At 40.2% G+C, this 18,491-nt stretch overlaps 1 protein-coding gene across 1 annotated transcript in view; it reads left to right on the forward strand.

Moving 5' to 3' along the window:
* Positions 1-2,199: 2,199 nt before the first annotated feature.
* side-VIII (sidestep VIII) overlaps positions 2,200-18,491 on the forward strand; it is a 361,297-nt gene continuing 345,005 nt past the window's right edge. The window contains exon 1 of the mRNA XM_090412947.1: positions 2,200-2,386. Coding sequence (XP_090269073.1) covers positions 2,290-2,386 — 97 coding nt within the window. The 5' untranslated portion in view covers positions 2,200-2,289. The remainder of the gene's footprint in view (positions 2,387-18,491) is intronic.

Genomic DNA, 18,491 nt, shown 5'->3' on the forward strand with positions numbered 1-18,491 from the left:
TGATTTCGACATGATTTGCATCGTGTGGGTAAAGTGCCCCATTTGATTCTTCAGTCATTTTTTCACCTTGATTCCGCCATAGTAATCTTTGTAGGAAATAAATATACTTCATTTATTTATTTGGCCTTTAAATGGGTGGTCATCATCATCATCAAATTCTGGCATATACCCTCAGAGGGTGTACTGGATATCATGATAGTACTACATGAAAAGTTACATTATTACTACCTTCCTATCAACAATTTCCCTCCAAATAAATCCATTGTCTGTCAACGTTCCAATATTATCAGAGCTTATATTCTGTCTATTATGGCACTATTTACTACATCAATCTGTCTACATCTTGGTCTTCCTGTGGATCTTTTTCTAGCTAACCTGTCAAAGAAAACTTGTTTAGCTAATCTTCCTCTCCCATTCTGTTTAAGTAGTCATACAACCTGAGATCAGCTCTCCTAACACATTACTGAACGAAAACAATGTCAATTAGATACTAATAATACAACGTCGTTTCAGTCATTAATTCAATTATTGCATATAAATCTTCGAAGATAAAGCGTGATAACTGTGATTTGCATACCTTGCAAACATTTTCGTGAAGTACCGGATGTTTGAGCATTTATTTAAAATAGTTTCAACGAAGAACGCAGCTCAGCAACCCTCAATGAACATAGGTTTCGTTCCTATGTGTCCAAATGCGCCAGAATATCTTGTGTAGAAATCCATTGGATGACCATTTTAATGGACATTAAAAGAGGGCGCAATAAACATCCTTTCAAAACAGATATTTTGGAAAAAAAGTTCAACTGCACAGCATCAAAGAGAATTTGTTTAAAGGAACTGCCTCTGGAACCGTAGTGAAGACATTTCGTGCTCTTCCTTCGTATTCCTTCATCGATGTTCATTAATTTTAAGGAAAGGTCACTCACACGGTTCCTCGTTTTTTTTTTTTTTTTTTTTTTTTTTTTTTGTGGCAGCGAAAACCCCACATCTGAAAAGCGTTGTTTTCGTTCTCGCAGTTGATTGTTGATGAGCATCAATTCTGATGCCCGAGAAATAACATTTACCTCCATCTGAGGAAAAAAAAAGGTTAGCAATTCTTTATTCATTACATTGTTCAAGTCTTCTTGGAGTCATAGGAATCCACCCAATAACTAACGCAAACTAGGTTTTTGACTGTCCACCATCCAAACTGGGGGTTTCTCTGCAATCCTCTCTCCAGACTGCAAGTTGAATGACATCTCCTGCTAATTTAATTTAATTTTCCGTATAAAATGACACGTGGAGGAAAATAATTGTGCACATTGTTGCTGGATAAGAACGAGAGCGAAGACAAAAATGCTCGTGTGTGTAAGACAGAGAAATAGAGAAAGAGAGAGAGAGAGGAATGAAGGAGAGGCATTGCTGTTGTTTCCATCATATCTTGTGATTCGGGATCGAGCACACTTCATCAAGCCTCGTCAAGAAGTCTCCATTTTCTTTAAGGATCGAGATTACGTTTTCATAACATCGGCACGAATCAGAAAAACGTTCGTCTTAAGCAGAATACTGAGCCGACCTGAAAAATCTTTCCTTCGAGAAACCCTCCGCTGATACTAACTGTCTATTCCTTTGTAATTTTGTGCAGATCGAAGTCCTTCGCAGTTTTTACGAAATCGTTCGAAACGGAGCAGTCCAGAAAAACAGGAAATTAGGGCTCGGTAAAATTCCAAGAATCGCATTTTCAGTCGGACATCTCCGAGCCACGAAACATTCCGTGTCTCTTCCGAGCTCAGCATAATGGCTCTGCATTCGCGTTGGGCAACCACAGCCGAGCGTATTTAAAGCAGTGTATCCGTTCGAAGTGATGTCGGATCGAAACCGAACAGTTCTTGATCAGCAAACAAATCCACACGACGATGCCGAAGAAGTGCACCCGCACCTACCTGCGTTCTCGTTTCGTCGAGCCGACTGCGTAGCAGTATTCATTAGGACTACGGCATCGAGGTTTTTCTCGTGCGCTAGAGGGCAGCACAGTGCAGGCAGAAGCGTGCAGTTAACAGCTCTGGCGAGTGAATTTCGTTTGCGGCACATCATCGACAGTTCACCGTCAGATGTGTGCGTCTGCTGCTCGTGGCCGTGCTACTCGCTTTGGATATAAGTGACCTCCTCCTCCAGCGCCGTTCGGGGTGATGTGCGGTGCCCTCAAGAGCGAAAAAAACAGCGGATACCTGTCGCCAGACACTCTGCGTATTGTAGTGTGATCGGAATTGGTGATCGTTCGGTGAGTGTGCGTCCTCCTCCTCCCATTCGATGCCGACGATGGAAGTGCGGGTTGTGTTCTTGTGTGCTGCAGCGGGATTGTTCGTTATTTCTCCACTCGGTGTAGCGGGACCGCTAACAACAACAGGTGAGTCCTTGTGTGTGTGTGTGTGTGTATGTGCATGCATTTTAATAGATTGAATTTGCGTCTTTCCGAGCAGGCAAGTGAGCTTCGTCTGTTCTCGCAAACGATTTCGCCTGCAGTAGTACCGACTGGTCGACAGAAGCGGTCAGTATGCTTGGCAACGGTGACTTTGGTGAAGGTTTCGTGAGCGATTCTTCTTTCGCTCTTCTCGAACGCTTATCTTCATTTTTCTCTTTCACTTTTCTCGAGTCAAGATTAATCAGTATTTTGTGTGTGCGTGCGGCGTGCGTGCGAGAAAGAGTTCGTAGTACTCCGAACGTCATGCAATTTGGCAAGATTTCCACAGAAGTGGCGTGAGGGATCGACGCGATGCGAGACAAAAAAAGTTCGTTCAGTTCACTACGGAAAAGCGGCCACTTGCCAAAGATTTTGCATGGCGCACGAAGACAGCGAGAAGTGTGGCGACGTCCAATGTTCTTCTTTATTTCTGATGAAAGGAAATACATCCCGACGTCTTTTAAAATTGTGAAATGAGGGAGGCACAGATCGGTTTTAATCTCTCCCCGCTGACTTCGCATTTTGGTGGCGCGTCTTCGTTTGCTTTCTCGTGGCAAACGGAGAAAATTGTGGAAATCCTCACGCGAGCGACGGCTTGCATGTCCGGGTATTCTTAGTATGGCGACAGGTAAGCATTTCGATCCTGAGATGATCTCTCACCGCACTTCCTTCACCGTGAACTGTGTTTAGGTGAACTGGAAAGCGATCGTTCGTTAAGCGATGATTACGAGTCGATTCGGTTTCATTTCACGCAGCAAAATCAAAGTAGTTTGCGCTCTGTTTTCGTCCATTGCCGAATGGTAGCGTAAATGCGATTCCGTTCGCAGATTCGAGGGGAAATTGTGAGCGTGAGCTCGTGGTGTAAAAAACCGAAGTGATGTGTTTTGCAGCCCTGTCTCGCGTGCGGGGTGAAGTTTCCGCAATTTCTGTGACGATTCCAATGATCTGCTGTACTTTCAAAGGGTCTGAAATCTCGGAGTCGCTCATTAATCAAGTACACTGGTGTTGCCTGAAAACCACAACAACAAAAGTGTGGTTTTTAGGATCGAAAACACTCGCGCTTTTTTGGGGGGGGGGGGGAATCGGAACACTTTTTCCCTTTTTGTTTGGTTAAGAAACTCGCGCTGCTTTTTCCGAAGCATCTGCAGAACATAACCTATCGGAGTGGACTTCGCATCTTTATTTTCCAAGAGAATGCGAATTGGAATGAAATCAGGAAGCTGAACAAGACTCGCTCTTTCATGGAATGCAACTTCAGGAGCGCCGAAGAAATTCTCACTGGTCGAAGAGAAGGCTTCGAGGGGATGCGAACGGCGCATTGTGGCCGATGCGCCTCTTTCTGCTACCGGCAATCGAAAGGTATTCCTACGGTTGTACGGTCACCGTACGACGAAGAAACGTCTGTGAACGAAAAGGTCACGTTCGCGATGTAGCCGAAATCGTATTTGATGTTTAAGATCACACGTGGGTGATCTTTAAAGACACTTCCCTTTTTGTCGGAGGCCAGCGATTTAATTTTTAAACACCACGAACTGAAAGATTGCAATGCGACCCACTTCTGTCGGCCATAACGAAGGCGTTTGATGGGCAGTAGACGGGGATTGGACGTTTTCCTCGTGGGCGAGAAACCTTTTTGAAGTCTCCTCTTGTCGAACAGTATGGAGAAGGGAAAGGATCTTCACCCCCCCCCAAGATTCATTTCTTCTCATTAAAAGCGTGTGTAAATTCTCCTTCTGGGTGCTGCCATCAGCATCCCACCGCTTTCATTCTGTTGCAGCGATCCCTTTAGGAAATTCCTGCGAAACATTTTCAGAGGGAGCCTTATTACGGAAGAAGCCTCTTCGTCCGTGGGGCATTCCACTCGGGGAGAGCAGTAATTTCCCAATCGGCACCGCTGTGACAAATGCTTTTCGACTCCCCGTCTTGTACATATTTGATAACGAGAGCGCGGAGTGGCATTTCTCGCTCTAGCTCGACTTTGAGGAGAGGGACGGGGGAGTCGAGCGGTTGCATTAACTTGTGACGTGCATATCGAATTCCGAGGGAGTTGAGATTCGTTAGTGACGTGGGAATACTTCATCCGCTCTCATTAAACCTTCCAATAAATATTTCCTAGGATCATTCGAAAGTTCCCTCGCTTAACTCCCAGTCGGTAAAAGTGCCTTCAAGATTTCGTTGGTGTTGTTCGCAATCTCAAAGGTAATCTCACGAATCTCGTCTTGAACTGTTGTTTGTGTATGTGTTTGTCGGGGGGGGGAGAGCATCTGAATACTCAGACTCAAGAATCTGAGCCGCCTATAGCATGCTTTTGTCAACTATGAATTTTGAGTGGCATATCATAAACAAGTCTTATCAAAATAACAGGCTAATTAACTTGCTCTGTCTCTCTCTCGCACACACACATACACGGTTTTCCCTAATCGCGAATCTTCATTAGGAGGACAATTCTTTAGACACATTAAGTAAGTCGATAACGTTTGCTGTCTTCCACAGGAGACTGCTCAGAGGAAGGGCGGCATTTAATCGCCTTGTCTTGCTTTAAACTTGGAAGCCTTAAGTTTATTTGCTAGAGACTCGCCAAAGTACGAATGAAAGGAGAAGAAGGCTGTAGGATTCCCCAAACAGGGCATTCATTTACGCGCCTATTTAGTCCTAACTGGGCCCCTTTTATTGCTCTGGCTATCTGGTGGTCCGCGCTGGGAGAGGTGCCCTGAAGCAAAACTACACCTTTCTACATTTTCTGCCGCTGCCTGATACCTATCTTTCAGAAACGAACCGTTCTCGTAAAGAAAACACGCTGAGGAGTCGGCTTGAGAGAGAATCAGTCGCCCGAGCAGCTACATCTGCACTCAGATCGAACGGGAGATTTGGTAGCGGCGACTCTCTACGGCAAACTGCTATTAGCGAGTAATAATAGTTCTATTAATCTCGAGCAGTGACGTCATGACTTGTCCCGGCATTCCCCTCGGTGTGGGGATTCTTGATTGTGTTGCACGAGCTAAATTCAAGGGAGCAGAAATTACTCCGAAATCCAGAGCCTTCACCTGAGTCCGAAAGCAAAGTCAGTGTTCGACTTCGTTCTGCATGATTGCTGGTCGCCGCTTTTTAACGGCATATGTTATCGAGGCCAAACACATTCCCCGAATGCGCTTGTAAATAGTGTGCACCTCAATGGGCAACGTCACGCACGCACACTGATTTCACTGAGATGTGATACACACTTCATTATCACAACTGATACAACAGTCGCCAGTAAGCATTGGTTCATGCTCAGCTAAGAGTTCGTTCCAGGTATCAGAAACATTTCACTGCGATGTTTTTTGTCCGACAACGAAGTAGCCATCAGTAGCACCCCTGTAGCGATACAACAAATCTGACTTTTCGACTCTGACTCTGTGATCTTTGCTAAATGCGTATTTACTCCCCTCCCACCGTTCCTGACAGTGGTCGATACACCGATAAGCCTTAACGAAGCACAAATAACGTACGCGGTCCTAATTCAGGCACACACTGAGTTGCGAGTTTGAGACTAAGTTAAGAAAAATAATTAGAATCGGTTCTCATTCAGGAAAGACGAACGTCCGTGCTTGATTAGAACGATGTCGTCAGTCTGAAATTTTCCTCACGGAACCTTGGTTCCCTTGCGAAGTAAATAAATCAGCCGAGAATACACTGATTAACAAGCCACCCTCGAACTTAGCTGCCGAGTTATAATATTTTTGTTTTATTTTATTTTGTTTATATAATGTTTCTCAGAAGCTTCATTCCTCATCATGGGGAACAAATCACTTCAGAGCGCGTGTGTGTGTGTGCGCTGTCTACTCACAAGAGGGCGCCATGCACTATGCTCCGGTTGCAGCAAACAGAGGCATCTTCGTTCTTGTAGCTGCTTTCCGAGTTTCCAGGCTTCTCTTAGGTGATAATACTGACGTCCTTCGGAGCAGCACAGAATTTCAATGTTTATCTTGTACTGCTGACAGATGTTTCGATAGCATATTTACTAATAGTTAATATTAGTAAATATTACCGTCTTTACTAATTCTTAAATATATTTTCTCTAAAAATGCACTTTCTTTTCGGATGGCACAGGTGGTTTCACATGCATCGCCGGATGATCGTGTAAAGCAGTGCGGCAGACGTCAGTTTCGTGTGGGAGTCAGACCGTCCGCTAATCATTTTGTAGATGGCAGAATAAAGCGAATTGTCACCCCACCCATAGAACAGAGATCGAATTAATTGAAATTCGTGTCAAAGATTAAGCGGCGCTAAAGACAAACGACTCATACTCCATATTGAAGTTTAGGCCACAGGGAGAGTGACCAAGAATGACCGAGCAATAAATTTCGCCGATGAAATGGAATGATGGGAGAACATCAGTTGGAAATTATTGCAATCCCTTTCACCCGATCTTTTTTTAAATAATAAACACTTCAACTCTGTGGTTGCATCGATATCCGTATATTTAAATTTCTTCGATATTTATTGGTAGTTTTATTGGTAATACCCAAATTGGATATAACACGCCTGATTTTGAAATTCAGCGCTCATATCCTGAGGCACTGACGTGATCGTGCATTTCCTGAAGTGAAATGTCACAATCTGAAATAGGCTGTGTATCAAAACATTAAAAAATTATGTGCAAAAATAAACGTAAAGTGTATGAAATATATGCATTTTTCATTTCGTAAATCTTCTTTTATCGAGTATGAACTACAATCGATTAAGCTGTCAGCAACAACATAAATCTTCTTAAACTGTCGGATGACAGATGAATAAGCACAATTTATTGTGATTTGAGGGTCACTAAATCGGGATATTTTGGTGGATGTCTTTGAGAGATAACACGGACGTAAGTTCTTTTGGAGGAGATTTTACTAAAGCATATTAGAAACAGCTAATTTTGAAAGCAAGTTTTTTTTTTAAATTGAAATTTACACGAATTGCTTATGACATGATTTTTTTTTATCTTTTTTGCTAAGAAAGGGTTGGCAAATTTTCAAACAAATTCAGACTTGATCATCGATTCACGGCAAATTTAGGTGGAGCCCCGTAGCTCAGTCGGTTTTAACGAACTCATTCGCTTGGGAACACCTGGATTGGATTTGAATCCGTCTAGGAAGCGAAAAATCTCTACCAGGGATATTCAACTAAACGTGAGTTAGCGGTCTCATGGGACGGTGGCAGAGTTATACATTCAGCAAAATAGGTAAACTGTCCAGGAGAGCACACGCAAGTCAAATGTGAGGTATGCTTCCAGTCATAGTGGTAACCACCTTATCCTGGAATCATGGTTATGAATTTCAAGTTTACCTTGGGTGGTTAAGGACCCACCTAAGGACCGCAAATTTCTTTCATGTAGTAGACAACCTTCGTTGATCTCCCTATTTATTGAAAGCTCCAAGTGCTTTAAAAATGTAACCATATTCCCCCCACTAATTGGATAAAAAAAAAATCTAATCTTTCCAGAGCAGTGAGCTGCAGCTTCGAACTGTGTAATGATATCGGGAATGCCCTTTGCTTTTCTCGTTTCGTGTGATTTTATTTGACTGTAGCCGAATTTTCTCAACGCGCTTGAAAGAAAGTTTTGGTTTTAATTAGCCGGTTTGTTTGTTTGTTTCCTTTCTCCTCATGATAAACTCGAATGTAATGCTCAAACATCGACGATGCTTAAGTCACAAGTTGTACAGGATCACGATGAATGTTGATTTTGCTCCTACTGGTCGATTAGGTTACACTGGTAAACGAAATCGGTGTCTTCAAGGGCCACCCCGAATAGGCAGAGATGACTGATTCCCTAAATTTCTGCGGCGAAAAGAAGGCGTGTGTGAGGAGAACAAAGATGGCTTCCGGTTCGTGCTTGCTTATCATTTAACTGTTCGATATGTCACGCTGAGTTCGGAACCGAAACAAAGATCGGCTCACTTAACATTTCCACCGAGAAATAAGAAATTAATGCGGAATCGAATCTTCTGCGGTACAAGTAAATGCCAGAGTGTCTCCTCTTCCACAGACCACTAATATTAACTCAACATTTCTCTACGAAGTCCTCGGGTTATTTCTTAAGCAATGAGAACACCCACAATTTCTTTTCGGTATCCACCAAGGAAAATGCGACATTCTTTGGCGTCATCTCCGCGCGCACTTTCATTCCTTTTAAACTTATTCCTCAACATTAAACTCTGGAAAATTTCCCAAAATATTTTTCTTCTTGGGTCAATAGCAGCGTTTTCGTTTGTATTGGGTTTTTCTCATTTCGATTAAATTAATTTTAAGTTGGGCGATGTCGAACAATGGAATCGACTTCAAAAGCAAAACCATTTCCCAGGTTGATATCGAAACTAGCCTTGTCTGAAATTTTCATAATTTAAAACTTACCTTTTGCAAACCTTGACATCGTCCGCGAAATCGGTGTTCATCTTATTTGAGTAAGGAACCGTCCAGTGTGTATATCAGGAAATCACCAACGAAAGCATCATCTAAGAAAGGAAAGTTGCTGTTCGTGTGCTGTAAGCGATGCTTGAGTGCGAACTCACTTAGGACACAATGCCCAAATGATTTGAATAGGAACGATATAAAATCATATGTAAACTCCGGGAATGATATAAAAACAGGAACGTTTAATATCATTCTAGGAGTTTTCTGTTAGCTTCGTGGAAATATGCAAATTTTCTTTAATGCTAAGATTTCAGTTCCCAGAATACTCTTCAAGACTACGGTAGTGGGCTTGCTCGTAGCCAGAGTCTATCCTCCAATATAGATATGAATCGGGTGGATAGAACGAGTTATTTCTCATATTAAATGGAAGGAGACAACGCAGTGGTCATCCAAGTTTGTCTTTCTTCAGACATCTTATTAATGTACTCTCGCATCAGCAGACCCACGCTCCAGAATGAAACGCAAATTGCCAAGTAGAAGCGGAGGTAGATCCATTTTTCCGGGTTTGTTCTGCGAAATAAAAAAATAAAAATAAAAATAAAGAGTAGCAATTAATAGCAAACATCCTTCCAAGAACGAGAGTTGCCTTTCATATCAGCATTATGGCGGTGCAGAATGCATTTCGCTGGGCTAATTTTCGACGTTGTGTGCGCCGATCTGCTCTCAGATCCCACATCCCTGTAAGCCACGTTTTCCGCTTCATCTACGGACAGGATGCCCCAAAGGATGTGGTCAATTAGGCGGCATGTAACAAAACGGAATAGCATGCTAACAAACTGCACTTCCTTCTCGCGCAGAAACGACGACAAGTCGTCGCTGCCAGAATTGTTAACCAGGCTCACGAGTACGTGTCCGAAATGCTCAAAGAGTTGGCTCTGTTCTTTAAAATTGAGAAGTGCAGTGGCGTCTGCCTCCCTCTCGTAATTGAGGAGACGCGTTGGGCCGTAATTAAATGTACATTTTGATTCATCTCCTTATGAATGTGGTAATGAGAGAGAGAGAGAATTGTTTATTCGTCGCTCATACGCCCTCACTCGCTCACTTGGGGGGAGGGGGGCTCACAAAGGTCGAAATAATTTTCTTTTACTACTAATGCAGTTATTTAACTAGTACATCGATTAACGATGTCTGTAACGTGGGGGAAAAAACTGCGGTTAAAAAGCGCGTACAAGACTCGAATTTAAATGACCGACATGAGAAATATTCTAGAATGTGATAAAATAGGAGGGATGGGGCGTCTCAATCGCAATTGAAAGCAGTTGAATTCTGAAACCACTTAAAATAGCAAGTTCTCGGAGAAAAGGGAAAAAATCTTCCGAATATTTCATGCAGTTTAATTCGTCAGTTTTCTTGATTATTTTGAGCCGCCAGCTCAGTACGTATCAACTATACCCTTCGGTCCTGGGCCCAATCCTGTCTTGGACGAAGGACTTTCACACGAATGTGTCTCATGCATAACAAAGACTGCACTGGCGTCACAGTCTTTGTTATGCCTGCCGTAATTCCAAACAGCCCACGCAATTATTCTCCTTACCCCCCCTTTCTCCTATTTAACCGTTATACGGGTGATCTGTGTTTAATGATTAACAAGAAAAGCCTTAAATATTTAAATAATATTCAACAAAGAAAATACAGAATAAAGTTCGATCTACGGAATATTAAATATGTTATTGGAAAAATATTCTTTTTGTCCAATATTAAAAAAAATGCAATTAGCAATATACGCGAGTTCAGGTAGTCAAACAGAAACTTCACACGAACTACACCACCCAGGAAGGAATCCGTCTTTCATCTGTCTTAGTAGAATTTTCTGCGGAGCTTCAGAAAAGCGTGACTGATAAGCTTTTTCCATCTCAGAGATTATCAGAGCGCACAGAGTAACTTCACGTTTAATGCACGTTAACCAGCTTCCCTCTTTCGAAAGCTCCTTCTGTGCATTGTTTTTCATATCGTGTGTGTGTGATGCACGTGCGTTGTTTATACGTTTATGCTGGAATTTCAAAATTCCATGCCGACTGGATTGGATTTCTTGATGCATTAAAAACGATTGAAAGGGGAGAGAACTTCCTTTTCGAGGTAAACGGGAGAAACGAGTAGCATCAGTGTGAGTGTAAATGTTGCGGGTAAAGACATTAAGACAGGGCAAGATGAGGAGAAAGAACTAAGCCGAAATATCCAGGATTCTTTGGAAGAGAGAGAGATGTATTTCAAGAGAAGAAATTCATAAATGGTATTATATTCTGCCTGTTCTATTTAGCTAAGCGAATTGGCTTCGTATGGTATGTGCCAGTAGGGTTTGTTCCCTGGCGGACACTGGTGATTTTCACCCTTCAGAACAGGCAAATAGGCCAGAAGGACACAAATACTCGCAACCTGGACGAGATACGCTGGCCTTTCAGCTTTAGTTTCCTTCGGCTGACATTCCCAACAGTTCGGTTCAGTCCAGCCTGTTGTATATAACTATTTATATTTAATCTCATCTGCCCCTCGGATGTTAAGAAGGAGAACGTTAAAACAAGTTCCTTGTTCTGAGGCTCTCTTCTGTACGAGCATTTTGCTTATAAAGCTGCGAATTTCCTTATCATTCTTGATATTTATTTTACTCGCGTCCCTGTTTCAAACACAAAATCACCGAATTTGGCAGATACTAACCCGAATCATTTCCCCCTCTCCACTGTTTCTGAGAATATATTTAGGTACCGTCCCAAATTTCTCAAAAAAAAACAAATCGTCTCAAAAAAAAAATGCGTGTATGCGTGCAGCACTTTCATCTGAGTAAGGTGGTTCGCTGCATAAAATGGCTAACGAAATCATTCATTTCTTTTTAACTTTTTTTGGTTGCTTGTAACTCGAATGCCATTTTGTTATTTGCTGTTCTCGAATGGTGAGAGTGTCGTATGCATGAAGCGATAGTCGTTATTGCCTCGTGTTTCGCAATATTTCACCTTTGTGGAATTTTATGGAAAAATGACGAGCCTGACTGATTACAAGCTCGCTGATCTCTTGGGACTGAGTGTTGTGCACAGCGCTTCAACACGCCCATTCGCAGAATACCCTCTCACATTATTACTTTTTAGATATTTCATAAATATTTCTCGAAAACGTTTCGAAAGTTGTTTAATATTATGAACTTTAAGAAAGGAAAGTGGGTCTTGCTGTTTCTTGTATATGACTTTTTTGATTGTAAATAATGTTTCTACGATGCCTTTCTTCTGTTTTTGATGCAGCTATTTAATTAAGTCATCGTCAACCCCTAACTTTTTGACCAAATTTGCTTTGACGACTATTCCTAGATGTTATTCTACTCCGTCCATTAACAGTCGCTGTTATTTTTAATTTCAACACTTGGGGAAGGCCTTTGTCCAGCATTGGACGAAAATGACTGACGATGATTTAGTTTTAATGCTAAAAAAAATAAAATAGCGCTTTGTTATAAAAATATTCTGGAAATGTTTCTTTTTAGTGACTGTAAAATTGTTGCACTGATATCGTTATCAAAAGCGGCTTTGAGCTTCTGCAGGACTGTTGTTCTGCAGGAAGTTGGAATGAACTTGCGGGATATTTGAATTTAGTTGCAATTAAATGACGTTCAGGATGTGTGAGATATACAAAAGTCTATCAAAGTAAACTGCAGCAATAACAATTTACTTTGTAGAGATACTACAGTATCTCGTTTTCATGTTCATTATGTAATAAATGAGTAAGAAAAAGGACTTCAATTGTAATTACATCAGTTCCGCCCAGCTATAATCATGCATGTGAGCAAACTCTAACAGAAGTACTAATCAATAAGTACATCGTCACCACTCTAAGTAATTGTGGGATGCGAACTCACAGGCTGTTTGTTGGAGAACGGATACTCCAACGACTCGTCCAACAAGGTCTGCTCTTCTTTGTTAATTGAAGAATAACCGAAAAGATTTTTGAAATACCGAAAGCGGACCAGCGAGAAGAAAATAGTTCTCGTCATTGGCGCAACCTTCGTTTAATGTTATGACAAATGAAGGTCTTTTGTCTTTATACTAACTACAAGCAGAAAACATATTTTCATTTAACATATTTAGTTTTAGTTGTTAGGCAGTCTTAGTTCAGAAATAATAATAAACTAGTAAAGCTCAGCAGTTTGTGAGATTAATTAAAAGGACTTCACTTATAGGAGAAGGGGAATATTGATACTGTTGTAAAAGTCTTCATTCCTACCGATAACGGATTATGGCTCTCAGCTTTACTCACCAAGGTTTTAACGGATGTCAAAAGTATTCATAGAAGATGGACTGAGTGTGTGTGGCTATTTTAACACGATACGTACGAGAATCTGTTGGCAAATTGGAAATGAATGAAGTTATCCGACAGAAGATGGAGAGATTGATGATTATACGTTAAATCCGGGCATATGTGCGGCGGGATTGCATATGTTGGATGAACCAGGCTCTACTAGAGGAAATAATAAAAAGTTAGTGAACCAGAGAACGAATGTACAAAGTTTTTTCTTTCCTTTCTTCGAGTTGAAGATGTGTAATGACCTATATCAACGGTTAGTCGGGGAATTTATGCAATTTTAAGGGAGAATTAAATACGATGGCTGAAGGCTCAGTGAAAAAAATTATAACGCATGCCGTGCAACTCTTTCTTGCTGTTTAACTTTGAAGAAACAAAGCGTATTGTCTTTAGTTCTCTCTGAATTCAAAGTAGTTTTAGAAAAGCGTTTTTCTTGTTTTAGGATTATTAATCTAATTCTTACTAACTTCTCAAAGAAAACGGAAGAAACGAGATCGGCCTATAATGTTAAGATAATGTTTGTATACTTTACCACTACTTTCTTAATTTCTGTTGAAACACGACATTCAAAAACTGGATGGTCGATCACCAAATGGCATCTGACAGTAAATATACGTCAGAGTATCTCGCACAATGTTGACATTAATACCATCCGGGACCGGAGAACTCAACTTTCGAAATAATATTTCTGATTTCATTTTCACAAGGAAGGAAATGAAATTCTCGTTACCAACAGGGATTTACTAACTCGTTCTTAGTAAACGTTGTACACGAAAGTTTATTGACGTTTATGAGCTCAAGTTCTCTCGAATCTTAAATAGAAACAGTTTCTCCAACCTGGAAATATATTGGTTCCCGGATATTTTTATTCGGTACATTTATTGTTCACAAATCCTCGTTTTTTTTCTTTGCGTCACTTTCGCATTCTATAACTTCATTACAGAAATAATTTTTCTCCTTTCAGTTTATAGTTTACCTAATTATTCCTAAACTAATTGCAGGTGTGTCTCGTAATATTCGTGGTCGGGATAAGTTTTTTCTCAGCAGCTGCATGCAATGTTAAGTAAAGTTATCCACAGCTTGGGTGATGGGGTTCTGTCATCTTTGAGAATTCCTTTCTAGTGCCGAATTGAATTCGCAGTAAGCATCGTCCACATTTGTTTCACATTTTATCCCTTCAGAAGAAACGGTATTTAGTTTGTTTTAATAACCAGTAGTTTATTCGAAGGTAACTGGGCAGCGTAGTCACTTTAATATTTCTGGGCGCTAATTGCAAATCCATTTTGACGGTATCGGAAAGTGATGTGTATTGGCTGATTTACCACTGCTGCCTGGATTATATTTGTCTGCTCTCTATCCTAACTATAGCACATCCATTAAATTATCTCATAAAAATATTTACGTATGCTCAACGCCATGCGTGACGTAATTCAGAGGATAACGGCTGTCTTCTTGCAAATCATGGCCTATGTCACCAATTAAAATAGCATTATCATACTCGTTGTCATGCAGAATTATGTCAAGTTCTTTGAGTTTCACAATTTATCTTTCATTTATCTGTTATGCTAGAAATCAATTTGTCTCCAGGGGTGAAACGTCGGCATCCAACAACTGTCTGGCGACGCCTTTTACAAGTGGCGTGATCAGGTTGTATTTTTCTCTCAACTATGCAATCGTACTGTTAAAAGAGAATTAAGAATTAAGTGAGTTCCGAAGCTAATTGTGAAAACAGAAAAACATAATTTTAATTTGGAAATGATAATCTGTGATTTGCTACTTGGGAACCGAGTGGGTGGGTTCGAGCATTTAAGAACGAGGTTTATAATTTTCGTGAAATTTCTCGATTTTCGAGTGCTGTTTTAGTTTCGTAAACATCTTGAAATATATTCGCTTAACTGTGGCACATGGTTACACTCTCACAGGCCACTGTTTGTTAGCCACGAGTCCACAGTTCTGCTTTCACATGCACATTGTCATCCCCCCCCCCCAATCGTGTAGCAAAACTTTTTCAGAGTAGCTGGAAGCAAATCTTCCTCTCTGATTGCGTTAGGAAGCGTTTGCGTTGATTTTTACAAATATTTTCGAGTTGTAATCATTTACTCTCAACAATTATGCGATATTTATAGTTTTTATCTCAGGATACGAGATGCCCAAGGGTCTACGACACGACAATGTCGTGTGGCGAGAGAGGTTTGCGGAAAAGGAGCTTATCCGTACGATCAACCCGAAACTAATTAAAATTGAATTTAAAAAAGAATCTTGAAACGAAAGAAGATTTTATTTCTTCAGTTATTTATTTATGTATTTAGCGTATAATGATACAACGGTCGTGAGGTTATTTTTACATGGAAGAACGGCACCATCACACCCCCTAATTTCATACGGGATCGGCATAGCTGACGAATCAGGCCTATGGCTGATTCGTTAGCCATATGATTTATTTTCATTTTTGTATTTTTTAATTTTTAGTACTTTTATTAATAATGCTCGCTTTTCCTGTAGATTCCAGCATTTTTAAAGATTTTATCATTTAACGTTGTTTTTTTTATTTTCTCTAATGAATTTTAATCCTTATATTTTCCTGTGTTCATTTCTTGCATCTTCACTCTCACACTTTCTCTGTTTTCAGTCTTGTCTCGTTTGGTATTTAGTACAAGTTCTGTACTAAATAATGATAATAACACAAAAATCCTCGATGCAGCTAAAAGCTCAACGCAGCGCAGCGTCATCTTTTCCTTCTGACACATTCCCCCCCCCCCTTCAAGAGCAACTGAATTTTTTTCAGAATTAAATTACTCCAATTTCGAAGTCAGTATTATTTCTGTAATGACGAATAAAGAATTAGTTTGAAGCCTTCCCCGAGTCGGTGATACGGAGATCGTCCCGTTTCCACTGAGCTTTGCTGTTAGGTATTGACGTGCTCATTTTGCTCTCTTTTTTTTGTAATCCTATAACAAAAGATTTTCCTGCTATTTTCTCTCTGAACACTTCCCCCCCCCCCCTGCAAATATTTCTCTGAACTCCGTTGAACCTTCACTTTTCTGCGTTTTTTTAATTTAGTCTTCTTGCGATCTCCTTCGTGTAACCTTTCGGCTTCTCACAAGGCGACAGGTGGCGCTGTCTGCTCGCTTGCCGAGAAACGGCAGACGTGATGAGAGAAAGGAAGAAAATTGTTAATCAACAGTGGTTGGAAGTGAAAGAAGAGTGCAATGATTTTGTTGCAGTTTTATTTGGATTTTTTATGAAAAGCATAATTTCTAGCGGGATTCGCGATACCCAATTTAATTAAGCGTGATTTCTTTATTAGGAAGCCTCGTTCACCGCGCAAATACGGGTCACGTGGGAAGCCATTTATTAATAATTAATTAGCGAACGAGCAACAAGGTAGTGGGATCGCCGTGCATTGAAATTTGCGATGTGTCAGACGGCGAGGTGGAGAACGTGCTTTGTAAACATCCTTCGCAAAGGTGCGCTTCAAACTCTTTCCTGATATATTAATTACGCTTTCGAGTTCCTAATTAAAGCTCTTAAATCGTAATGAAGAATCGTTTCGAGTCGAAGAGAAGCTCTGCTTTAAATTTGCGAACCCACTCGAAACAAGAAGAAATGCGAACTGCTCGTTCGCGGATTTCTAAACGAAGTTCAGTCCGCAGTAGGTGAACTTTCCTTATGTGTAACCCTTGAGAAAGGTGATTCGACGTGTTGAGACACTCTTGTTCTGTTCGTCTCTTTTTTGTTTTTCTTATTTAAGAATAACCCAAAATCGAACCTTCACAATTCCCAAACTTAAAATGTAATATTGATAGACTGTAATGTTTTGAAACTACTTGATATCTCTCAGATGGAACGACTTAGAAAACACGCACGAAGTGAATTAAATAGTGGCAAACGGTGTTGATTCTAATATTGTAGATGATTACTCGACTAGCAAAGTAACGACGACTTTTCTGCAGCTAAAACAATCAACTTTATAGGTTGCGCTGCTTTCTTGTAAATATATTTGTACATAATTACGTATATAGCTCTTTAAAATGTACGTCTTTTGTAACTCGGTAAGACAGCCGGCCCTAAGGTTACACTTGCTAATTAAAAAAAAAAAAACATTGATTTTTAATTTCCGACAAAAGTTATCGAAAAATAAAAAAAAATAATAAATAAAATAAATAAATAAATATATATATATATACTTTATCAAGAACGAGACCGTAGACATTGCGAAATCCACGTCTATTTGGAATGCTAATATATTGACAACATTTTAATAATTTTTATAATTTTTATAAAATTATAAAAATGTAATTTGTATACAAACATTGAATGAACGTTTTGGATTTTCCTTTACAATTGCTTTTTTTTTAAATAAATATAGTTAAAATTAATTTATTTTCTGATTTCATATGTATGCATTTAGTGTTACTGTAAGATGAAAAAGGTTGAAAAGAAAAGTGGCGAATAATCCGACGTATAAAATCGAGTGTTTGACGGATCAGAAGCGTGCATCACTTTCAAGGACGATACCAGACGAGATCTTGTGGTAACTGAAATCGCATTTTCCTTCACCGTTTTGAATTGTTAAACTGAGTTCCTTAGGTTGGCAACACAAATCAAAGCCCCCTGAACGTGGGTGAGGTTGTTTCGCAATCTTTGGTGATCCTTGCTTATAGAATTCCGAGGATTTTGTTTTCGCGCCTGAAGCAACCAAACGCATTTGCGAAATTACTCGGGATAAACTTTTCGCTTAAATAATTTCTTTCAGCGCCGTGGGTTCCTTTCTCGATTTCGGAATAGTTTAAACAATACATCGCAGAATGAATAGAGTGCCTCATTTTTCCCAGTTACAACGTAGAACTATCTGTTTGAATATCATAAAGTCCAATGTAAATACGCTTCACTAATTTTTACATGGCGTCGTGAAAAGAAGCTTCCATTTCTTAACCTTCACCGAAATCTTAAGAGATTGGACAAAAGCATTGCTGATCATTTTGAATGCTTAATGCGGAATGTGTTTAAGCCGAGAAACTTTGATTTACACTTATCTGGAAATAATTTGTGTGAGTTGGTGTGCGTGCATGCGTGCGTCGCATGCAAAAAGGAGCCGTTAAGATGAATCCCATACCGACACGAATGCTGTTCGCTTTAATATTCCAGCGAAATAATCTTTTTCTTCTTTCATTGAAAGAAGAAAAAGCAATCATAGCAAATATTTTATTTTCGCGCATTCAGTTAACGAATTGGGGATTCATTACAGAGAGAGTTCCAGGTTTTTATTAGCCCTCTAAATAAGTTTCCACCCCTCCAGTCGCAAAGCATTTCGCTTAAACGAAGAAAATCGTCGCTG

Source organism: Typopeltis vanoorti, chromosome 23, assembly GCF_054136105.1.
Source record: "Typopeltis vanoorti isolate ZY-2024b chromosome 23, IOZ_Tvanoo_1.0, whole genome shotgun sequence".
Taxonomy (NCBI): Eukaryota; Metazoa; Arthropoda; class Arachnida; order Uropygi; family Thelyphonidae; genus Typopeltis; species Typopeltis vanoorti.